General features: G+C 41.4%; 2 protein-coding genes and 1 long non-coding RNA gene across 7 annotated transcripts in view; 2 read left to right on the top strand and 1 right to left on the bottom strand.

Moving 5' to 3' along the window:
* The window catches only part of LOC112558643 (cysteine--tRNA ligase, cytoplasmic-like), a 244,072-nt gene extending 230,139 nt beyond the window's left edge, over positions 1-13,933 (top strand). The window contains exon 22 of the transcript XR_003098202.1: positions 13,158-13,933. The gene's annotated coding sequence lies outside the window, so the exon portion shown is untranslated. The remainder of the gene's footprint in view (positions 1-13,157) is intronic.
* Positions 596-7,458, bottom strand: LOC112558647. Of its 5 annotated transcripts, none has more exons than XR_003098207.1 (6): positions 7,188-7,458; positions 3,793-3,918; positions 3,151-3,231; positions 2,237-2,435; positions 996-1,117; positions 652-710 (listed from the first exon to the last, which is right to left on the bottom strand). It is a non-coding gene; the product is annotated as an uncharacterized LOC112558647 (long non-coding RNA). The 5 variants fall into 5 exon arrangements; XR_003098208.1 differs by having other exon boundaries at positions 708-722; XR_003098205.1 differs by having other exon boundaries at positions 596-1,117; positions 7,188-7,456.
* On the top strand, positions 8,321-13,195 carry LOC112558645 (uncharacterized oxidoreductase YjmC-like). The gene is made up of 8 exons (XM_025229217.1): positions 8,321-9,720; positions 10,465-10,578; positions 10,825-10,905; positions 11,268-11,329; positions 11,613-11,666; positions 12,248-12,346; positions 12,662-12,727; positions 13,067-13,195. The coding sequence occupies exons 1-8, from the start codon at positions 9,516-9,518 to the stop codon at positions 13,145-13,147; spliced, it is 762 nt and encodes a 253-aa protein (XP_025085002.1). The 5' UTR covers positions 8,321-9,515; the 3' UTR covers positions 13,148-13,195.
* Positions 13,934-24,838: the final 10,905 nt, after the last annotated feature.

The following is a 24,838-nucleotide window of genomic DNA, read 5'->3' as shown; positions in this document are numbered from 1 at the left end:
AGACTATTCATTTACCACATGATGGACCACCAAGGATGTGATGGCAGTCTCGATTATTCGAAAACTATAGGTACTAACAATAACTGAAAGATTTATACAGTACACGATCAATTGCAATGGGGGTGTGCTCTATGCAGTAGAAGATCTGACCTGACAGGTCACATGGCCAAACAGAAATGTGTCCAATTCTAACCCTGCCCATTGGACATACTTGGTTCTTCTTTGTGTTTTCTGTACTTGCTTTTGTTTATCATGAGTGCGCTGTTGTTTATTCTTTATTAGTTGATGTGTTATTCCTTTGTTTTCCTGTCCCTTGTATGTCCCCGTTGAGTGTCGGAGAAGAGAGGGTAGCAAGTACAAGTTGTCCTAATTCTTCTTCTTCTTCTCGTTCGCCTGATTACACTTGGAGACCAGCTCTAAATATGAAACTGGTGGTCTTCTGTAAAGTCTCCACTGGCCCGTACAGCTTGTTGTGCAGGATCTCCGACTGTGGCCACGTCTCTTTCCTCAGGGTATGGAGGTTCCTACAGTCCTGTAGGATGTGTTCTACAGTCTGGTCTGCTTTTCCACATGGGCATCTCGGGGACGGCACGCGGTGTAACTTCCTGTGTAGGTGGTGAAGCAGCCTGTTGTGCCCGGTCCTGAGGCGGAAGATAGCGACCTGGTCCGGTCTGGACAGCTGATGGTAACTGTCAAGTGGTTGTTGTGGCCTGTACAGAGACCTAATTAAGGGCAACTTTTTTCAGCAACTTTTTACGGTACTTTTCATATTCAACATTTTACAGTATTCTTCATATTCGACAGTATTCTTCAATAATTTCATCGTTTTTAACATCCTAATAAAGAGAGCAGAAGTACGAATTTGTGTTGGGGTCCAAATCAAGAAAGGAAGTGAACTCCCCCACACCCAACTCTCTAAATCCGTGCTTGCTACCATAAAGTGCTGGACAGAAGAGAGCAAGCTATGCCTGCAGGGGTGCTTTGACTGCACTGACCGGCAGGTTTTCTATGACTCCAGCGACAATCTCAATGACCTGGCTGATGTTGTTTCCTCGTATATCACCTTCTGTGTTGACTGTCATACCCAGGACACTGTCATGTTTCCTAACAATAAACCCTGGGTGACAAAAGAACTGAAATCGGTGTTACTTAATAAAAAACGCATATTTTATACTGGTTCTGCTCAAGATAGGAAACTAGTGAATAAGGAAGTACAGGATGCCATTAGGGAAGATCGAAGAAAGTAGAGACACCAATTCAGAAGCTTTTAAAAGTGACAGCTTTGGAGTGTTCATTTAGATTTTGGAAATGTTGTCTTACAGCTATGATCTGCACAGCTTTCTTATTCTGCAGACAGAACACTGAAAACCCTGTTGGAAGTAGAGTGGGCAGAGTTATGGAAATTAGGCACATGGTACGATCCTATTAAAGTGTAGTGCAGCTGAATAGAATGAGCTGTTTCTAGTATTATCCTTATTCCTTATTAACTAGTACCTAAAAAAACAATGCCTCCTCTCAATAAGTTATCTTTATGTATCGCATTGTGGCCCTATGCTCCACTGGGGGCGAATAGAAGCAAGAAGACCATTTCACAATGGAGGGGAAAAAAAAAAAACAGTAATGAGTGCAACTGACGTGGGAGGACGAAAATGCCCTGGACCCTTAATATCTTACATATCAAAGACAAGTCATGGACATCAGCATTTTTGTACCCTAGCTATTTCTGCAGCTGCGAATACAAATTCACTCCATCTTGCAGTGATGTTTCTTTCACAAAAATGCTTAAGTACAAGTCAAAATATCATTTAACTTATGCAGATATACTAAGTATTGTACATATCGCTTAGCGACTTTTTAAAATTGAAGGTGAATCCTAATACACCACAGAATCATGAATAAATGTTAAATGTGTTGGCACATGGTAGCATAACATAGTAGCACATATGCATTTATTCTTTAACTCTTTAGTCAGCCAATGCACAGCTAGTAACTTTTCATGCAAAACCCAAGCTTTTGAACTATTACAGATGACAATACTTCACATAAATCTGTTGTAACATAAAAGGCTAACATTCACTGAAGTGCAGTGTGCACAAAACATGTTCACGCATTTAGCTGTGCACCTGATAACTAAAAAGAGGTCCACTATTAATATGTTCAAGATTGATCTATCAGGATGTCTGTACTACAAGACATTTGCATGATTTGTTAATTCATTTGAAATAAGTTAAGTTACCTGTGTCAGCAGCTTAACAAGAATCTTTTTTTAAACGCTGGTAGAATCCTCTCTATACACCAGCCCAAACGGAAACCTTTCTCTACACTGTGCAGTTCAGCTTTTGATGAGGTAAGACATTTTCCTTGGAGCAGCTTTTCCACACTAATGATGAATCAATCCATTTCTCATCACGAGCCCAGCTGTTGATCGGATCATTCTGTGTAAGAAAAAAATCATGAAAAGATTGTACTTTTCATCACGCAAGCTTAACTCAAAGTGGATGAAAAGGGACACAACCAATTACTCAGAATGAAAGTAGTGGCACAAAGTATGATGCATCAATACTTACATATATTAACCTACAGTAGTAAAGACACCATTCTAAAGAGCATTTTTAAGATTTGCAAGAAATATAGATTTTTGTATTCATGTACTTAATTCAAATAAGAGAAGGTAACAGAATGGAGCAGAGAGAGAGAGGGGGTTCTGTCATTAAAGTATGTTAGGAGGCAGAAATTACAACAAAAAAAGTTACTTGATAAATACAAATGAAGTGCCTAAAAACAAAATATTTCATTAAAATATTCACTTGACTTCATATATGATATCCTATTTTTGGTTGCTAAAGTACAAATCTATATCAGATTGAGTAACTTGCAGCCATCTTGATGTTTTTTCCTACTTATTTATGAACAGGTTGATGGGTTTTGTGAAACTTCCTTGTTCACATTACAGTGTATGAACACAGCTGTAAAGAAGTTCACAGCTGCAGAAGCAAATTATGCAGAAAAAATTTAGAAATGACAAGCTATTGTCCACCTTTCATGCTATTTTGACAGACAAAAACTATAGACCAGGAATGTGCAATCCCTATTCTACCTAAGGCTATTTTGCATATGCACAACACACCAATAAACCCAAAAAAGTTTTACCAGCAAATATTCTTCCACTTGTTCATCCTTCGAAAAGCCACAAAAGGGTAACGTTTGACATTAGGAATCCTGATCTGCACACTGAGGTAAACAGCAATGTTGATTACTTATTTGTTGTCAGAGTAGACATCGTACAAGAAAACTACACGTATCAACAACCTAGACCAAACTGGAAGTGGGCTACCATCGCCTTGGGGTGAAAGCCTCATGCACACACAATTCTCAAAAGTCAGCAATATAAGCCAAGGCAGCCAGCAAGAAGAATACAAATCTGGCCCATCATGTACTTGTACACGTCCTGTCTAGTAATGGCAGTTCCTTGCTTGGATGTTTAAAATGTTTGTTATTATTGGCATTTACTTAATACAAATTTAAATTGCCACGAAGTTCACTGGTTTAGTGAGTCACCCCAGCAGTTGCCTTGGCCGAGGCAGTAATAAAATTTCACAGGCTGCATACAGCCCCCCCCCCCACCACCTCTGCTATAAAAGGTTGCCTTAATTTATGAAGACTCAGGTTTCATGTGCTTTTGAAATGTACTGTACTCAAATTGTTTAAAATTGTCAAAGGTACACAATGCATGTTTTAAAATTAAGATCTACAAAAGAGTAATGATATAATAATAACTTGTAAGTTAATTACCTTGAAAATCAATAAGCTGGGTTTCAATTTTCATGTAAGGCCCTTAGTCCACTGTGGCACAAAGGAAAACAAGCAGAAAAAAATTGCCCGGTGCAGCTGTTTCCTTTCATGTTAATACTTTTATGCCTGTTAACAGAATAACCTATATTTCAGAATCAGCATAATATACAAAAATATTTTGTTTCATTTGTTTTGATCAGTCCTGGAGCGCAAAATCTCAGCAACACTGCTAACTTAATGGAATGGGCAAATAAGCCACCAAAAGTGATGGAAAAAAGGTGTATATTTTAGCTATTCATCTAAATCTTAGTTCATACCCACGACCACACTATGTACTTTTAGCAGATTTTTTTTTCATGGTAGGAGGTAATCACAATTGCTTTAACTTTCTAACTTGTGCATGAAAAACTGCCCACCAGAGGCCCTTCCTGCCAGAAGCCATCACCATCCTAGGTAAAAGGCACAAGGACTTGTAGGGCTGCCATACTACCTGGCATCTTGTTTAGGAAGGTTCACATGTGAGAGAAGGCGTTGGTGTGCATGAATGAATGTCTCGTATGGGATTGTATGTCTGGCCATTATGTTGTGTATATGTACATACAGTGGAACCTCGGTTAACGAACTTAATCCGTTCTGGAAAGCTGTTCGTTATCCGAAATGTTCGTTATCCGAAACAATTTTTTGCATAAGAAATAAAGGAAATAGATTTAATTGGTTCCCAGCCCCTGCTGACTCGCTAATATTTAAAATTTACAGGCTATATAGGTATTTGTTTTAATGAGAACAGTTATAATGCAGTATAAATGGAGTTAAATAAACATAAAAATATTAACGAAAGCATTTAAACATCAGAAAACTTAACATTTTGACGGCGTGGGTGGAAGCAGGTGTGGGGAGGAATGGGTGTAATTACTGTTTTGATTCCCCCTCCATGAGCACGTGACATTATAAAATCGGGGGTGACTTCCCTTTTCTGTAGCTTTGAGGTTAAATGAAAAAACTTGTCCAGTGTCTGTTCCTTCTGCCTTTTGTAAAACTCTTCGGTAATACGACATCACACATCCGACAGACGCATGCCACCTTACTTTGAAATCATTTCCTTTTTCAATTCATTTGTTGGCCGCTTCCTTGTTATTACCTCACTACTATTAATTGCTCACAATCTTCTTTGGAGCCATTATTGGGGATTATCTTATTAAAATAAAGCACAACAATAACTAAATCAGAAGCTTGCGCATAGATAAGGAACGACCGATCGTAACTGAGTCTCGAGCGCGAATGATGACATGCTGGTCGGTCACGTGTGGTTCACGTGGCTGTTCGTTATCCGAAATTTTGTTCGCTATCCGAGACAAACTTTTAACGAAATTTTTGTTCGTTAACCGAAATATTCGCTATCCGAGGCGTTCGCTAACCGAGGTTCCACTGTATGCTCATATTATGTTTGTATTAAGTGGTTGCTGTTGGGCTTGTGGTAAAAAAAAAAATTTGTCTTGGACTTCTTTGGACAGTTTGATTTGAACTAAAGAATTAATCTAAACAGAAAAGCTTTGTCATGAAGCCTAAAATCTTATTTTAATTTTTTTAAAAACCAGCGTTGTGGTCTAGAGGTGTTGCAAGACTCGACGCTGAAGCGAGCTATGCAAAGAGAATGTACTGAACCTTACAAGGAAAAAATACTACAAAATTAAATTTAACAGGGGAGAGACAAATGAAACTTTTAGGTTCAAATTATTACAGTTGAAAAGAGATGTGGATAGTGTACTATTTTCGTTTGATATCCCTACGCGAGTGGGTGTTTGAACATCTGCTAATGGGTAACTACACGTCAAATTTAAATAAAAATAACATGTAAAATAACATAATACACGTCAAATTTAAATAAATATAACATGTAACAGCTCAACATATACAACTCATGCTTTATTTATTGGTTTTGATGGGAAAAAAAACACGAAAATGTCTGCTAATCTATTTAGCAACACTAGAAGATCCATAGTTTCTACGCACGTCGAGTCTTGCTACAGAGGTGCAGGATATATTGTTAGTGTAAAATATATATATTTATTGTATCAAAGTCAAATCTGCTCATTTTAATTTAATTACAACCATAAGGATGGTATATTTTAAACGATATCACTTTTTCCCCTTCATGTTGCTTTTAAATGCTGCCAAGATTATGAGCACGTGGCGTGAATGGAAAGCAAACACGTGCTCATATGTCGAGTAGCTGTTTTATTAGTGGTTACTGTCAAAAAAGAAATTACTTGCTCTAACAAGTTTTCAACCAATTATTTTCATAGTCCTTAATTACTTCACTTACTCAATTTATGTTTAATTAATTTATTGTTGAGGGCTAAATGGAAGAAAAGCATTTTCTTGCTTATTTTGCTTCTCGTTAATAAAAATCGTCATTGTCTCGAGTTCATAATATACTGCTATGAATTTGTACTTTGAGGTAAATTCCTAAATTAAAAAAAAATCAACAAAGTACTAATTTATTGTATATACAGTGATACCTCGGTTCTCGAACATAATTCGTTCCGGGAGGACGGTCGAGAACCAAATTGTTCGAGAACCGAAGCAATGAAACCTATAGGATATAATGGAAACAGGATTAATTCGTTCCAAGCCCCAGAAAATGCCTATTTACTGGCCTAATTTGTATATAATATGTAGAAAAACATGAGTCTCAACAAGAAATAAGAAATAAAAGTGTATTTATTAAAACAAAAAATAAAATGTACTGTACAGTAAATTGTTTCATTTACTGTACCTGTACCAAACTTTATGGCAGGAGGGAATGAATGTGGAGGGAGGAGGGAAGGGGGATGGTTATTGCTTTGAAGGGGAGTCCTCTTCAATAAAAACAGAGGGTAACTGCTCTTCGGGTGTTTCTGTTCTCTGTATCTTTTGCTGAGGAGAATCAGAATCTTGCTCTGCAGTTGCTTGTCTGATTTCTTTACGGAAGAATTTGTCAATTGTTTGCTGTTTTTTCTCCTTTGCAAAATTTTGCGGAAAGTGGAATTGTCATTAAAAATGTTAACTGCTCTATTTGCTACCACTTTATCAGGGTGATGTTGTTCAACACAATTTGCGATTTCTGCCCATTTTGCACACATTTCATGACTCTCTCCACAAAAACGTGACTCTCTCTCTGCACTCACACTGATGACGCAAGCAAGGAGCGCTGGGCCGAAATGAACGCCATTCGGCTCATCTCGGCTCATCTCGGACGTTCGGATGTTCGAGTTCCAAATATTTGTTCGGATTCCAAAACAAAATTTTCTCGAATTTCCTGGTCGAATACCGATTTGGTCGAAAGTCAAGGCGTTCGAGAACCGAGGTATCACTGTATATATTACCTGGCAGATTAACAATGACAGAAAACTCACCTCAAAGACGATGCGTAGTAAATTGAAAATGGCTGCCCACGACCCCACTGACTGCAGAAGTCATTGCTGCCACGCGACTATATCAGACCGCCTGCTTATGGTCGTAAGCACAGACGAAAGAGAGTAATATAACACAGATTGTCCGCTGCATTTTGGACATTTTGAATTATTATAAAACGTTCCTAGGCCCTGCACAGGTTCAGCCCCCGAAGACGAGAGCAAGCGAAATGATCTTCACGCCGCCGTCAAGCGTTTCAAAACTATCGCGAAACGTGATTGGCTCAGACACTTCCATGAAGTCTGCTGTCATTGGTCTGTCCTGCCTTGGCGCGCATATCGCCCGAGAGTTGGAGCAAAGAAGATGAACTGTGGTTGGAACATGGATTTGTATCACACTTTCATGTTTGCAGTGAAAACAAGGGCAGTGACGATGGCTTATATTTTTACAGAGCGAAATAGAATGAGCAAAACATTCTAGTTTTTTTTAAGAAAAACATTTAGCCCTCGTCCTAAAGATGGATCGAAATGTTAAGTAAAACACTGCGAGACTAATAAAATAAATCAGCCTTTTAATTGTCTGAAACTCGATCACGACTCGGTCACAATATTCTAATGAATGATGGAAACAAAGGAGGTATATATAAAAATAATCGCATTCCTGTCTGCCAGTTCGAGCTCCACTGATGCCAGTCCGAGCTCAGATTGATTACAAGATCGCCACTCTGTGATTCCATTGTCCTCACGGCCTTGCCCTAACATACCTGTCTGAGCTACTGATCGATGTCTTACCACCCCAGTACGTATAGGTCTTTTCGTTCTGTTTGTGTTGCCTTTTCCCCTGCCCCTCCATGTGGCACCCATCAGAGGAGTGAAATTCTCAGAACCTACTGTTTTAATTTTGTTCTTTTCAAACTGATTCTACGTTCGAATCTTTCAAATTTGGCATCAAAACGCATTTCTTAAAGAAAGATATCTTAATCAAGAGCACTGTTCCACTCCTCATGCAGATTTTTAAACCTATGCTTAGTTTTTGTCATGGTGTTATCCGTTTGCTGACCCTTATAGCCTATCTTCAAACGCAGACAAAACATATCAACAGCCAATCATTCAGCGACATAGCAACAGACAGAAATAGAAGACAAAGCAAGAGAGTGCTGCAAACAATATGTCACAACACTGTATCAAATACAGTAATAACAGTAAGGCCGGACAGAAATGGCAAGGTGGCTTGTTTGACGGACTATTTGAAAGCCAGGGAGCTCAGCACGTGCAGGGCAAGTGTGAATGCATGTCCAAAGTGCGACGGGTCGACAGGTGGTGGTGCAGCCGGTGCGGCACGTACACAGACTGCTGATGGAGAAATCACACCAATGCAGAACAGCCTACAAGAGGTCAGAGGTTTCAGTCTGCGCTGCTGACAGATATACATCAAGGCTCAAAAAGGTAGCGATCGAGCAAGTAAAAAGAGGTTAGGAGATGAGAAAGTGCACAATCTGCAGCGGAGTAGGAAAGATGAGACAACTGTAGAGACCGTTAGTAGACAAAAATAAGCTGGCGCAGGTATACTAAATAACCCCGAAGAGAAGTAGGACGAAAAAAGAAAGCACAGCTGAACAGTTGACATCAAAATCACTGAAAAAAATCACTAGAAATGACAGAAAGAAGACGAAGAACGAGATAAAAGACAGAGAGCAGGTTCGGAGAAGGGACATTACTCTCCCTGACGACGACGACGATGATGATGTAGGATATTGGCTCGAGTTATAAAAGTTTATTAATGTGTGTGTGTTCACGCGTGTTTGTTTTCTTGGTCATGTATAAATTCGTTATTCATGTATATCTTTCTATTAGATAATTAGCCAGGCACTCCCATGCAGAGTAAGCCCTCTCTTTTAGTCGTCTTCCAGGGAGATAAGCAAATACAAACATGTAAGAACTCGTGGATGAGCATTTGTGACGGCTTCTGCTTCTTCACGGGTTCACATCCCCGTCCCCGGACAGTAAGTATTGCGCATGTCATCTCCAGCCCCGTAAAGGCCACCGCACACGAGCGTCACAGCTGCAGTATCACGATGCTACAGTTAGCCGCCATTAGCATTCAAAGTCACGTGTGCTCTTTGCCCTGGCTGCGGGGCCTCGACCCACAGTTAGCTTCAGCGTCTCAGCAGCATGACTTGACGCACGTGTGCGAGGATCGACATCCAGCAGCAAACCGCACACGTGACGTTGAATGCTAACAGCAGATGATTGTAGCATCATGATGCTGTTGCTCTGGCTCTCGAATGTGACTAAGCACTGACTGCTACACCACAATCCGCCAGACCTATAATGACAACGTGTGAACAGCTCGCAAAGCAGACGACAGTCGTCGACGACGACAGCGATGTCATAGTGCCACGAGAGGAAGTTCACGCGTTCTGCATGAGATGCTTGGAGAAGGTGGGCGCCGTCACAGAACACGCCGAGGCAATGGCCGAGCTCATCGTGGCGGCTGACTACCGGGGCCATTACAGCCATGGACTCAACAGGCTGGGTACGTATCCTGGAAACGTTTGGAAAAAGAACTACTTGAGTTATTCAGGTTTGACGATCTCCTGTCTGCCTTTCAGTTTGAGCAACTTTTATCCTCTCAGGACGATGATGGATCTTTTAAAAAAATTTCTTCATCTGTTCGATAACTACAGCTATCTCTTCCATATCGTGGGGAATTATAGGGACGCCACCGACAATTCCGGTAAAATATTTTGATCCCCCCTTCCTATCCGAAAAGAAATCTGGTATTTTTTTCTTTTTCCTTTAGGTAATGTTTACGATAACTGATCGTCAAACTGGGCATATCTGTGGTATTAAAGGATAGAATATGTGTATACAATATCTTTTGGCTATTTCTGAGTTTCTTAACTTTCCTGCATCGTCTGCCAGCCTTCGCGTGTCTGCTGCGGCTTCTGCAACAGAGCCTCAAAATTCCCATTTAGTTTCTTACGCCTACTCGAGATGGGAGAAAATTGCAATATTTTCAGATCGCTAGGGCGGGGGATGAGGTGTTAAAGACTTCCTTTTTTTCGGGGCCAGCTTCACGGGGCAAACATAAACACAACAAAGCTTGGAATTTATCGCTAGGCACTTCTAGTCTGTTCGAATCAGAAATATTAAGAGCACTTGATATATGTAGCATGGGTTAATATTAAGAGCACTTGATATATGTAGCATGTAACAAGCATCATGATGTACGATGGAACTTACGATGGTCAAGAAAGCATGAATTCGATGATTGTAGGTTTTTATATGGAAGACCTCCGCAGTGGACAAGTCATCTCTAAACCTGAAGTGCACCCAACTATTGTGAAGGAAACAGTGGCTACTGCTTTGGTAGACGGCAACAACCTCATGGGTCAGTCACCTGTATCAGTTCTATCTTGATAACTAATCAAAGTTTTCTTATTTTTTAAAATTCTTAATAACTAACTAAAATATTAAGATTTAGTTTTTGGATTCCCTTAAAGAACCAGTTACGGAATGAAGTTAGGGGGAAAGTGTAATCTTATTCCAGGACCTGTCAACAAGCGCGTTCTGATTTTCTGTTTACCTGTAGATGTTGAGATGCAATCCTTACCTGTGTGTACCTGACATGTTACAGGTCCCGTGGTGGGCACCTTCGCCATGGATCTCGCCATACGCAAGGCCAAGCATGCCGGCATTGGGTGGGTCAGTGTCAAAGGTCAGTAGCTCCCACGTGAGCAGAGAAAGAGCAAATTATTTGTCTTCTTTGCGCAAACTCTTCTCTTCGAGTATAGAACTAAGATTACACAACACGTTTCTTTAACTATGATATTGTACCTGATCAATTATGGTTTGACACATTTTGATATGCTCGATCACCAGTAGGTGCGATGTCACTGTCATCAACAATTTCAACCCATCATCATCAATATCACCTGTAACCAGTGTGACTTTATAAGAATTCAGCATGAAGTTTGCAAGACTGCACCAGCTTCACCGAATCGAGTATTCATCTTTTAATCCTTACACCACAATGTTACTTTATAGTATTATCTTTTTTCTACACTTTATGTTGGAAAGGATCGAACCACTTCGGTATTGCTGGTTGGTACAGCATGAGGGCCGTGGAACAAGAGCTCATAGTAAGCCTTCACGATTTTTATTCAATGCCGTGACCAGGGATTGGCGGAGGAATCGCTGCGCACTTAATTAACGTATCTTTGATTGTGTACAAAAACAGCCTCCGTGAAACATTTTGATAATCAGACTGGTCTATATTGAAAATAGTATTTAGAGAGAATTGTAAGTGTGCACATTTGTATGATCTGCATATTATTTTTTAATATTCCATATAAAATATGATATTAACAAGAAGTCAGTCACAATTAATGTGCCGTAGATAAATATGATCTGAGATATTTACAGGGAATGGCTTTCACAAATACATCGCCATGCCTGGTTCCAACCCGCGCCAGACAGGTGAGTTCCAAACTCTCCCAGCAAAGCCAGTGTTAGCACCTTCCAAACATCCTTAAAGACTAACAAGAGTGCGATATTTTTAATTGACCGATACAATACCTTTATAACCAGCCATGATGTAACAATTGTTTGGGGTTAGTCCACCTTGAAAATATGATCTTTAAAGATTTACAGATGCACAAAATTTTATCATCTGCACCCTTTTTAATTATTACATATGAAATATGACGGTAACACGCAGTCAGTCACGTGTTCCAAAAGGGGAATCATTAACATAAGCTCCAAGCTCTTGTACTGCTTATGACCTCAGTAACATCAGAAGTAGGAGTTTAGGTCAATTCACAGATATTAAGTTCACTAAGCACTTTTTAAGAAACAATGCCTTTTTGGTAAACAACTAAGAACAGCCGCATGCATTTCTTCGACTCGCTTGCAACGTGTAGCTTATTTTTATGTTTGACGAGGTTGGCTTGTAAATAATTTCGTTGCAAGTCAGATTTACAGTTACAGACACTAATATCAAGAACGGATTGAGAATGATTGCAGGATTTCGAAGTCACTTGTTCTGAATTTAACTTTAGAAAGCACTTGGGACAAATCCAATCTCGGTTGCGGCCCCTGCTAAGGATGGCGACAGCTTCGTCTTGGACATGGCGACGACTGTGGCGGCGATAGGAAAGGTGAGTCACCTCTGCCACCCTGGAGTCCAATGTGGACCGCCGTCAACAGGATAGTTCTGGCAATTCTGTCACTCTGCTTGATACTCTAATAACATAGTACAATTTCCGTGAAATTCTTGAGATTCCTATACCTTTATAGATGGTTGTTAAAAATAACTCGGGCTTGAGGGAATGAAGAAGCTTATCGAACTTTACTTTCGTTTATTTGACCCTTTCTACATGACCGAGATCATATTGTAATGCCATATCACCATTTTTGTGGGAATGTAAGAGTTTAAGAGTTTTGCCTGTGTCCTGCATTGCTCTTTTTTTTAGGTGGAAATGAAGCACACACTTCAGCAACCACTTCCGGCTGGCTGGTCATTGGACAGTGACGGCAAAGTGAGCTCTCCTGCTTTTTGTAAAGGACTTGCAGGGTGCAAACATTTGTTTTTTTTCCAAATGCTTACTGTAAAGCTTTGTGTAAGACAGTGTTTCCCCAAGTCTTGTGAAACAACATTTCTGTTCTTGAGACACACGCGCCTAAACATAACCATGCACGGAAAGAGGTTCACATTCTTGACCTCAGCATTGCACATGGATACCTTCACGCTGTGAAGGCCTCAGCCAATGAAAGATGTTAATTAGGCGTGTTATCATGTGATGTGAGAATTTTTATTCATAGAATAGTGGATGATACCTCTCCAAACTATATTTCACCAACCGTCTCTACCATTGCAGCCAACACAGGACACAGACAAAGCTATGGCTAGCTTGGCATTATACCCGTTAGGGGGCACTGAAGAAACAAGTTATAATTAACCTGGAATAGGTCACAAGTTCAAAGTCTGTTTAAGTCAATGTGTGGAAACTCACCCACCTGCAGGTATTCAGCAGAAATGTGGAACTGTTTTATCACAGAAGGTAAAAGGTGGCAGGAGAGGCTTGGGCTCGGGCTTTTATGATGAATCACTTACATTTACTGCCCCTTACACCACCTACTTGGCTGTAAGACTATCATTTTTTTTAGTAAATGTACTGGTCCTAAATTGTTTATACAATATTGCTAGCTTATTTGGTAGAGGGGCTTGTCAGAAGTTTATGTACTTCTGCTAAATAATGTAATTGCTGTTGGGTTTTTTTTCTTTAAGCTAACATTCTTGAGCATGACATCAACACTCATTACTCTTAACATAAAACGAGAATAGCTTTGCCTCCACATGTGCTATTTTCTGTGTGAAAATTCACCAGGACCATGTCTCTATGCTTACTGAGCATCAAACCACTTAAGGACTTTTGCTTTATAAATGCTGATGTGCCATTCATCATTACTTGTTTTAGTGCAAAGTCTTGACAGTAGTATAAAGTGTGTGTGATGCCTAAAGTACATTTTGTAATAATGCTTCCTGTTCTCTAGAAGAGTCATGTCTCTTGTTATGCTTAGAATGGCCAGTCTTCTGTATTGTTCTCTTTGTAGGTAACATGTAGTCTTCTTAATACTGAATGGTTAGGCACCTGTTTGCTGCAAGCAGTTGGTAATACTTCATGCAGTTCAGTTTGTGTGCAAGCTTGGAGCTAAGGTGTTTCTCTTTTAATGAAAAAATGTATGTTTTTAATTGTTTGCTGCATTTTTCTTAATGAGCAGCACAAACTAATCATGTCTGTGTCTTTTTTGTGTGTGAGATCACACTTGCAAATTAACTGAACAATCTAAAGCTTTGAATGAACCACACCATCAGTTAGCTGGTGTTTCTTTGTTTTGTTTTCAATGTCATTTATTTGCCCATATATTTGTAAAGTAACAGAATTTTGAAACATCGTACCTCAACATAGACCTGGGACTCGACTCTTGATCTGCACAAAATAACTGTTACTTGCTTTTGTAAGATGTCACTAGTATAGTCACTTGTTAGCTCTGCCTTATGTAGTTCACTGAAGAAAATAAAGATAACACATCGAGCAGTCAGTTGAGTTTGTGTGATGCAGGAAGCTTGCAATGAATGATTGCTTGGACTGTCAGATATAATTAATACCCCAGAAACACATTCTTTACTGCATTATATAAGTTATATTTATGTTCGAAAGACTGGATACCTGTTAGTGTTTTCATCTTTTCCTCACTCTCTCTCTCTCATGGGGACGTGTGTGTGCATGCACAAATAATTATAATAGGATTTTTATAATGCATTTCCCACATGGAGGCAAGCTCAATGCACTTTACAAACAGTCATGCTCCTTAGGAGTGTGAGTATGTGCTGTACAAATGTTGCATTTATTATTATCATTTATTTATACCGCCGAAACTATTGAAGGTTTATAGAACCGATACCTCAACACAACCTGTGCAAACGTTGTGGTTCTGGATTTGAATGCCGATGTTCTGGAGAAAATCTCACGTTACAAGAAAGGACACTCATGCACATCTCCCAGATGCGGCACGTGCGCGCTCACACTCATACATACAGAAAATGTATGACAAATGTCCGCCGACTTGGTGAAGGATATTGATGAAAATAAATTGCCTGTCTACCTCATTCGGAAAGGCTACTATAAGATATGGTCTTATAAAAGCACTTATTGGAGAGGGACACTCGGTAGCGTAGTGATGAAGACACTCGTCTATCACCATTGCACGGAGAGGTCCTCTATCATATCTCGTCTAGAGACACACTTTCTGTATGTGACAAATGTTCGCAGGGCTAAACCGTCACGGGTTTTCTCCGGGTACACCGGTTTCCTTACCCCTTCCCCATAGCACGAAATCACCTTAGGGTATAAGCACTTTCCTACTAAACCCAGACTCAACTTATTGTAGGCCAGTAAGTATTCATGATTGTCAACTCTGGGACTTAGGTAAGACAGCAATGTCCATGATTAGGTTCCTTTCACTGTCGTCGTGGCCAGAGGCGGCGTTAGCAACTCGCGGGGCCTGGGGCCGACCATCATCGCGGGGCCGGGGTCATGGAGTACGTGTATCAACATCCCTATTGATATGATGCCGGAAGCACTGATTTATATACAGTTAGATAGGTTGGATTAATTTCGCGAAATAATACACGAATTTAGTGTTTTAATTGTTCGTAACCTTTCCCACCGTTTGTGACTGTAGCGAAATAATATGGTGACGATAACTTAATAAACTGCTTGTTGTTATTGTCGGGTTTAACGTGAAGACATGGGTTCAATAATTTGCTTAATTAGAACTTAGAAGTGTTTTCTGGATGTCATTTTTTTGTCACAACTTGTATAACACAGCTAGCAATAAGTCATAAAGATGACCTCGGGTAAGGTGGTCAGACGTTTCGGGGGCGAAAGCGGGACGCGTGCCGATGATGGTGTCGTCACTGATCCGTACTGACAGAAAAGGTTTACCGAAAGTGGATGCCTTTGGATCGGCATCGTCTGCCAAAATGTAAAATGCACTTGTTTTCATTTTTTTTAATCAACCTAGGTTAATTTCCTAAAAAATTATTTATCAGTATAACAGAGTTAGAAATCGGCAGTCTGTAGCATTCCAACACAGACAAAGTAAAAGATAATAATAACAGACTGACATGTCTGTTGGAGTCGTTAGAGGCTGCCTTCAAAGGAAAGCGAGCGACTTCCAACAGCTTCACTTTACACAACAAAGTCGGCAGGTGAAAGCCATTATGTACTCATTTGTTGTCCATTCCATTATCACTAGGTTTGGGGTGTAGTCAGCTGTTGGCGTGGGTTGCCACTGGGAAGTGGGGGAACAACCGTAACCAAAGAAGCTGACACCTTAAAGAGGGACGAGCAGACGACCGCCGGCGATGTACCAGCGGCGCGTGCAATAAGATGTCGGCCGGCAGGTCATTGTCGTCACGGGTCAAACCCCGGAGCCCGCAGAGCAACGAAAAATAATCGGGATCAACAAGACAAACCAAAACCAAAGGTGCGAATGCGAATCCGATTTTTAAAGACATGCGGTGGCTGGCCAGCCGGTGCGCAAGTGTGCAAAGTGATTGAGCGACTGAGGCTGAGAGATTTGTGTATAGACGTGTGTGTGTGGGGGGGGGGGGGACATGTGCTGAATCTGTATTTTGGGGGATTTTTATTTGTGTAGTTATGATATGCGCTTAGCGTCTAAGACAATGTTAGGGAATTCTCTTTGTGTAGATAAGGTTTGGTGTCTGTCGGGGCTGACGACGCTGTTGTTGGAAGGGAACAAGAGACGCTTGTGATTCTACATGCATGGCCGTAGAGTGTATTGCTGATGTACATCACTTTCTGCAGACTCAGTCGCCACACTTGATCAATCGGAGTGAAAAGTTACCGCACAAAGGATCAACAGTCAGCAAACTGAGGACGGAGTGCCGTTGACCACCTGCATGTGACCAGACCGTTGGTCAAGCCTCGACACCCGAGTCGCGAGGACGAACTGTGTTCCTCACAAGAGCAGAGGGTGTGACACTGTGATTAGTCCGTCGCTGTCAACGGCGGGTGACTCAGGCAGTGGCCTGGAAGGGGGAATAACGTTTTGAACTGTGGTGACAGTTGTTGAGTGTGTGTCTGATTTTTTTTTTTGTGCGTGCGTGTTATGGTGGGGCTCTCCCCTATTTGTTTTGTTTGGCCACCTGTATGAAAGGGATTTTGTTTTCTTTTTTCTTTCCGTTCTTCCATATTTTTATTTTATTTTTCTTTGAGCTGGCGGTCGTATAGTGCGACCGCCAATAAACTTTAGTTTTCGTGTGCGCATTTGGTCTTCACTGAGGAGTGACTGGCTTCGCTGCTCGCGTCGGGTGCGCGGAGGTTTGTCTGTGTGATTGCGAGTGTGTCTGTGAGAGAGCGAGTCCCACAACGCCCGATCGCGTTACGCGACAACCTCTGGCACTGCAATCAACACACACACCCGCTCGCATGCGCATCTTAATGTATTCTGTAGTTACGAAATCACAAATACGTCCGTGTGAAATGAATTGTTTGGCTATGAAAAAGAGTTGTATAAGTAGAATGAGTTGTCTAGATGGAGAAAGATGATGGGAATTTTTTTAAATCCCTCTTGGTGCCCATAAATGCCAAATGCATCCAATATTTTTTGACCGGTAGTCACAGACCCAACAGCTGTTGTTGTTTAGTTGTTTGTTTGTTTAGTCTCATTGCGTAGGCTGCAAGGTCAACAAATTGAAAGTTTATATTCGTCAACACGAAGACTTTTAAATAATGGATTTCATAGAGATTTATAAACCTTTGAACGGTTCACGGATGAGCAACACAGAGTATTTATCACACACAAATGAAACTTTTTGATCTCTTTGTGGTATATAGTATTTTTAATGTGTCAATTAAAACGAATTTCTTTCAACTTAAGCTTCAACAGACGCTTTTAGAGAAGAGAGACATGGTTGCTTATCTTATCGGACTTTCAAACATCACAAGATCATCAGACATCTGGGCATTACATCCTCACAGTAGTTACCCTAGCAGGACGAATTACTAAGACACGTGAATTAAGTTGAAGAAGAAAAATAGTAAATAGTGGATTTTAAGTGAAAAACAAAAATATTGCTAACATGAAAAATCTATTTAGAGGAACTGATTAAATAAAGACGGTTATTAGGTAACAGCTATTAAACATCTAGATAATTGTTCTTATTGTAATCAAAATGAAGAAAGCTTAAAGTATTAAATAGACCAAGATAGGGTGTATCGGGAAACGACTTAGATATAAAAGATAAAACAAATCAACTGGTAATATCTTGGTAATATGTGCTTCAGTGGTAGATGATACTGTCTGAGTCATATTTCATCATAATTTTGGGGTTACACAATGGATAATTTTTGTGCCGTTAAGAAAACCTCATTGCAGGCAACTGAAATGGTGGATTGAGCTTCTATTTGTGATCAACAAACAGGAAAAGCTTCACGCACTTTGTCAATACCTTTACACAGTAGCCGTATACAAAGTAGCAAAATATAGAAAAATAGCAAAATATTGTAAGTTATACATTATCATTATGCTAATCAGTTCCTTTGCAGGAAAAACTCTATGTATGTGTGTGTGAAAACAGAATGAGAGAAGAATACACATTTTAAGAGATGCTATAATGTGTTTTGGTCCGTTACTTGAACCCTCATTTTAGAAGGAAAAAAAAACCAAAAAGCATATGATAAATATGTCAAGGTTACAGGCACATAATAAACACAGGCAGAGAAAGAATGAAAGATCAGAGCACAAATCAGTGCTTACGAGAGATTATTGCAAGAGACTATTGAACAAGATCGAATATTAAAAAAATGATTGAAAGTTGTGAAATAGCCACAACAGTACCAAATATATGAAGAAGACAAAAATGTAAAAGTAAAAACGGCCTCTATAAGTTTTGAATTACACGAAAGTCATCAGTTACAATATGAACTTTGTTAAAGTCATTCTGTGAAATCGTCAGTTTGGCCAGGTTTCCCTAGTATATTCTTGCATTTCTGACAAAGCCGTTCTTCAAGAACAAACCAGGAAACAGCAGGTGTCTGTGTTGCTTTGTTCAATGTTCCAGCATTATCCATTGCATAAGATGCTTGTCTGAATCCTCCTGTAGAAGAACCAGAGGAGACGGTTGTGTCCACGGCCCTGACGTCTGCTTGTCTAGAAGTCGACGGTTGTTCCTCTTCGCGAGAGGTGGAAGGCTGAGGACTAAAGCTCAGCGCTCTAGCCGTGTCCATGTTTGCTGTATTTCTCGTCACCACGTCGTCCTCGGTATTGCCACTTTCTCTGTCAAGTCCTTCATAGTTAGATGCTTCTCCCTCTGATGGTGATGACACTGGAGAAGAGGAAGAAGTGTCATCGACAATGTCAGGTGGTGTAGATTGTCGCAATGTCAAGTTTGAGCGCTCTGTGCGCCTCATCTCAGGTAAGGACGATCCTTCTTCCTCCGAACTCGACGAACCCGCCAGTCTTGTACGTTTTTCATGACACAGTAATGTAGGCCTCTCAGCATAAACTATCCTTTCTCTCTGCATGGCATCCCAGTCCCTTGGTGTGTCAGATTCGGTGTCCAATTCAAATCCTCTAAATGTTTCAGGTATACACCACTTTGTGTAGACTCCTGTATACGCATTTCCTCGCCGGTACATTCCCCAGTTTTTAGGAGCAAGGATGGCCAGATCACTGATCATCGTTTCGTAATACTCTGGAAATATTCTTTTGGTGCGATGGACGAGATGTATTGCATAACAAATAGAGCTTTGCTTGGGTAACGATTTTTCGTTCCAGTGAGGCTCAAGACTGAAATTAGAATCTGTCAGTCCTTCGAAAACATCAATGAAAGCGTCTTTCAATCTCTGCTCAAGAGACTGGTTATCTTCAATGAGGTTCTGGCAGAGACCAAGGAAGACACGCAGGAGCTCCTTAAAGAGCTTTCTAGCTTGGTACGCCAAGGGGTCTCCTACCTCCACGGAAACAGAAAGGTCGACAGCAGCAGTTAAGCTCCAAGGCTGTCGTCGTGGCCATTCACGAATATTGCAGAACACTCTCTTGGCGATTTCAGAATCTTTAAAAGTTGTCAGATGTGCGCACACAGAGTCAATATCACTGCGAATACCAAAAGCCTCCAAACAGTTAATAGCTTCAATATATTGTCTATTGTAGCTTGGTTTTGATTGTATTATCCTGTTCCGTTGCAGTCTGAAGGTAACTGGTGTCCACGGCGCACAGCGGAGGAAGGCTTCTTTACAGACCTTGATTGGCAGCTGGTTACTCATCTTAATGGAATTTTTGTAAAGTCCTGATACACAAATCTTTTATTTTCTTCGTTTTGTGTGGAGAAAATAGTTATCGTTCTCTAATGCCTTGCTCTTTGAACCTTTCTCTGTCGCTGCTCAGCGTGCAATGGGGACACGGGCGGAGCTCTCGGGGAAAGCGCAGCAAACCGTGTGACGTCATCAAAAAATAGACCAATCCAAAAGAAGGATGCATGCAGTAGTGCCCGCTGGTTTTCACATCTCTGGCTGTCATGAGGAGGCAGGCATAGCCTAACTGCTTTTTTTTTTTCAAAAATGTTTCGCGCTTGTTAGACGCTGTTTGTAGCGGGTGTCTGGTGTCATAACAAATCACAATTCAGAAGTATTAAGGGGGGGGGGGGGGGGAAACCTTTCCTCTGACTCTGCCGAGTAGTGAGGTTTTCAAGGGCAGATCTGTCCACGCCACTATAGTATTCCATTTTAAAAAGAAAAACGTTTTTTTTAAAATTAAAATATAAATATTCCTACCTTATCTTGTTTTCCATCTTCTTTTTCTGGTCTGAAGAAGGAGCACCTGCAGATGTTAAGTTTCAAGTCTGCAGTATACAATTTCCAGGCCGAAGGTAGGCGGGGCCGTCGGGGTAGCGGGCCAAGTGTCAGAGGGCCGCTGGACACCCAGGATTTATCGCGCATGAACCGTTTACAAGAACGTTCGTGCACTGAGGTCGCTGGATTAATGTGCCACTTGGGGGACCTGCAAGCAAGTTGGAATCGACAGTAAAGAGGTGGATATGTTACTGATGTATGGCCACTCTGTGAATGGAGAGGATGGGGCCCGCCGCTGGCACTGCAACCTCTAAGCCCGAAGTGAGAGATGTCAAAGGAGCTTGTTTCGTAGTTACTTCACGACACCGAGAAACTTTCTCTTCTCGTTTTTCCATCACCAAGCAAACTACATTAGTCTACAACTGTCACGGACCGGCAGTCTGACAAATTCTTGCAAATGAAAACACGAGATCACTTTCAGGTTGGGACGTCCGTTAGTTAATATACACCAAAACTTCACAATACATAGCAATGCACACAACTTTCAAACAGAACAGTTTAAATCAATGCTCAGGATTCACATTAATCACTAAGGGTGCACTTCACAGACTAAGGGTGCACATGCACCGCTACTTATTACAAATGACTAAGTCTTTCAGTTCGCTTCTCGAAGGGTCTCAGTTTTTTAAAAACAGTTCAAACAGCTTTTACCCTGATCCTCCTTTAAACAGCATGAACGTCACATTGTCCCTTCCACGTGGGTGCCGAGGGTACCAAGTCTCTGGGCACCTGCTCACACTAGTCAAGTCTCTTCTGACTTTCTCACGCCGAATTAGTCGCTCCCCTCCCCCCGGCGCCTCACTCCCCCGCACACAGCAGTTGACTTGGAGACTGTCCAACGTCTCCGGTACACGACACACCTCGCTCGCACTTCCAGACAGCTTCTTCACTTACACACGCTCTGTGTTAATCCAAACACAATTCCCCCCTTGGCGTTTCTACGCTCCTCTATATATACACCCTCTGTCACCCTCCACACGGGGTGAGCTCTACATGCCTTAATCAGCAGTCCGTAGCATTCCAACACAGAGACAGTAAAAAGAAAAAAAAATAACTGACATGTCTGATGGAGTCGTTAGAGGCTGCCTTCAAAGGAAAGCGAGCGACTTCCAACAGCTTCACTTTACACAACAAAGTCGGCAGGTGAAAGCCGTTATGTACTCATTTGTTGTCCATTCCATTATCACTAGGTTTGGTGTGAAGTCAGCTGTTGGCGTGGGTTGCCACTGGGAAGTGGGGGAACTCGACAACATTAACCAAAGAAGCTGACACCTTACGATGGACGAGCAGACGACCACCGGCGCGTGCAATAAGATATCGGCCGGCAGGTCATCATCGTCACGGGTCAAACACCGGAGCCCGCAGAGCAACGAAAAAGAAATAAGGATCAACAAGACACCGCCAAAAAGGCAAAAGCCAAAACCAAAGGCGCGGATGAGAATCAGTGTACGGTATTGTTAAAGACAAGCGGGACATGATGGACTTGCCACAAAGCGGGACATTTTATGAGCAGGCGGGACACGAGGTCAAAAGCGTCTGGTCACCTTACCTCACGGGGCTGAAGCGCGGGGCCCTTCGAGAGCGGGGCCTGGGGCGGCCGCCCCATTTGCCACCCCCAAACGCCGCCGCTGGTCGTGGCCGAATTGGTGCCATAGAAAATCCAGTCTAGTACATCCCTCCTCACACCTAGTAGGTTGACCTACTAAGAGACTCAGATGCGACAGAAGGTTGCGATGCAACAAACAAACAAAGCAACTAACAAACTGTCCCTGAAGCTCACTACTCCAGCTCCATCCAGCGCATTGTGCCTCCTGTCACAACCACAACTCGTGTTCGTTCTATGTAGTGGGGATACAAGTGGTTTGAATGCTCCTGATGTAGTAAACAATAGCTAGATGAGCTCAAGCAGGTAATAGAGCGGTACAGCACTTGTAATTTGAACCCAACACTGGAAGAGTAAGTATAGTTGAAGTTCATGGCTGCCCGGATGAAACGCACATGCAGATGGTGTTGGGTGGAAGGAACAGATAAAAATTTAAACTTCCGCTGCCACACGACAGTTGACTTGCGGATCTTCGGACCGAGACTTTTACCGTTACCACTTCAACAAAGGTCACTAACACGTCACATACACTTATTGACCTTATCTATGTCAGTAACCAACACGACAGGCTGTGGCGATCACTTACCTGTATGCCTGACGTAGCTCAAAAATGGAACCAAAATTCCCAGAAGCTCACACAAAACATTATCTTAGATCAGGGGTGGGCAATTAATTTTCCCAAGGGGCCACATGAGAAACTGGGATGATTTTAGAGGGCCGGACTAATATAGGTAACTCAGTTTTACCCAATACTGTATGTATATATATATACTGGTGGGCGGGCCAGCGGGCGGGCCGGTCAGAGACAGGAGGCGGGCCGGCCTTTGCCCAGGTCTGTCTTAGATAATCCCACATTTGAAATGAGTTTATATTTTATTAACAGTAATACACGTGGAAAAATTAACTCAGGTGCACCCACTTCTTAACAGAGAATCAAAAATAATACAGTGTAGACTGTGATGCTACCCATTACATTTTGTGAAGATTTACTCAGCAAGCTGCCTGTGGAATGAATTCGTTTGGACCTTTTAATTTTAATTTTTTAACACAATCGAAGCTTGGGCTTGATCTTGCGCGCCTTCTAATAATGTAGGGCTGTATTCCATAATCATCGGTTTCATTTTCTGAGTCCCCCACCCCCGACCAAAAAACAAACAAACAAAAAAAACAAAAAACAAAACAAACAAAAAAAAACTCGCTTCTTGAACACAACCTGAGTGGTGTTATTCGTTGACTAGAACTATATTCTCCAGGGAGTGTATACCGGCTTGTATGACATGTTTATATTTGGTCTGTGGATTGTGTCTCGTGTTGTCTGTAGACGCTGTCGTTTGGCGTGGAGTATGTACTTTTGTTCTATCCACTGAATTGGTTGTGATAGGTGACAATGGTTCACTGGCGTATACATTGATAAAACACTAGTGGCCAGAAGCGCTAATTAACAAATCCTGTGCCGGTATATAGCAATCAGGACACAGATGAAATGCATATACTGGGACAACATGGCACCAAGATTTTGTTAACATTGAATCCAATCAAACTGATGTTCAATCCAGTCAGTTGTCCCTTGACTGGTACTTGTCGTTGGGGGAGACACATTGATAGACAACGGTAGCTAACTTCAATCCAATGTCACTCTAATAAGGACTCTATCCACAGTTCGCATATTGGTCTGTATTTCTACCGGACGGTAACATAAATTTCACCACTGTCAAATCTTGCATTGATCCAATTTAATACCAATATTGTGATCATTTGCGCTTCCATTTTGTACCAGTTTACACTGCCAGAAACGATCGCCCATTTTTCAGTCCAATATTATATAGGTCTAACATTGCTGTACTACATGGCTGACCGTCGCAATTAATATTTGTATTAATTCATAATTCTGAAATAGATAAAGCCTGTACTGTATTTTCTCTTTCGCGCTTCGCTATCACATACTACAGAATGTCAACATGCTGGTTTCTGTAATAAAGACGTGTTGTAGTCCTAACTTCTTATGTCACATGCAGAGAAAATTTTCTCCAGTTCGTTCAGCGTGGATTTGTATTTATGGACTTGATGTCTGTATGCCGAGACTCACTCGATCTTGGTCTCTTGCGAAGTGATCCGCTGTTAGCTTGGAGAGCCGTAACAAAGAATGCGAATAAAACCAGAAGATGTCGTCTAACGCTTCGTTTTAACAGTTAATCTGAAATGTGAATAAACGGAAGCTATGTCGTCTTAATGCCTCGTCTTAGCAGTTAACTGGGAACAAATCGGTCTGCCAGCGTCCAGGGATATTAGTTGTGGTTTCAGTGTTTGAACATGGATCCAACATTGAAGGAACAGTAGTAAAGTGTATTTTTGACACTCGATCAGCGTATACCAGCGGTTCTCAACCTTTTTACTTTGACGCCCCCCCCCCCCCCCCCCCCGAGAACACCGGTACTCCGCGACCCTTTAGCCAGCTCGGTCGGTGGAAGAAGGAGGGGAGCCTTCAGCTAACCTCGAAGCCGCGTCGAGGAAATCAACAACGAAGAACAAAGTCGTATCTGCAAGGAAACATCAAAAATATTTTCTTGCGTATATTTTGCGTCCAAACGAACAAATTTTTCGGACGA

Source organism: Pomacea canaliculata, linkage group LG3 (genome assembly GCF_003073045.1).
Source record: "Pomacea canaliculata isolate SZHN2017 linkage group LG3, ASM307304v1, whole genome shotgun sequence".
NCBI classification, from domain to species: Eukaryota; Metazoa; Mollusca; class Gastropoda; order Architaenioglossa; family Ampullariidae; genus Pomacea; species Pomacea canaliculata.
The sequence above is the reverse complement of the archived record's forward strand: the minus strand, read 5'-3'. Positions and strand labels throughout refer to the sequence as shown.

What these genes read in the sequence shown, in the direction of transcription:
- LOC112558645 (XM_025229217.1), top strand. Translation starts at nt 9,516, where the DNA reads ATGACAACGTGTGAACAGCTCGCAAAGCAGACGACAGTCGTCGACGAC. An exon ending in CCATGGACTCAACAGGCTGG is followed by an intron (nt 9,721 to 10,464) that starts GTACGTATCCTG and finishes CGATGATTGTAG; the next exon opens with GTTTTTATATGGAAGACCTC. An exon ending in CATTGGACAGTGACGGCAAA is followed by an intron (nt 12,728 to 13,066) that starts GTGAGCTCTCCT and finishes CTACCATTGCAG; the next exon opens with CCAACACAGGACACAGACAA.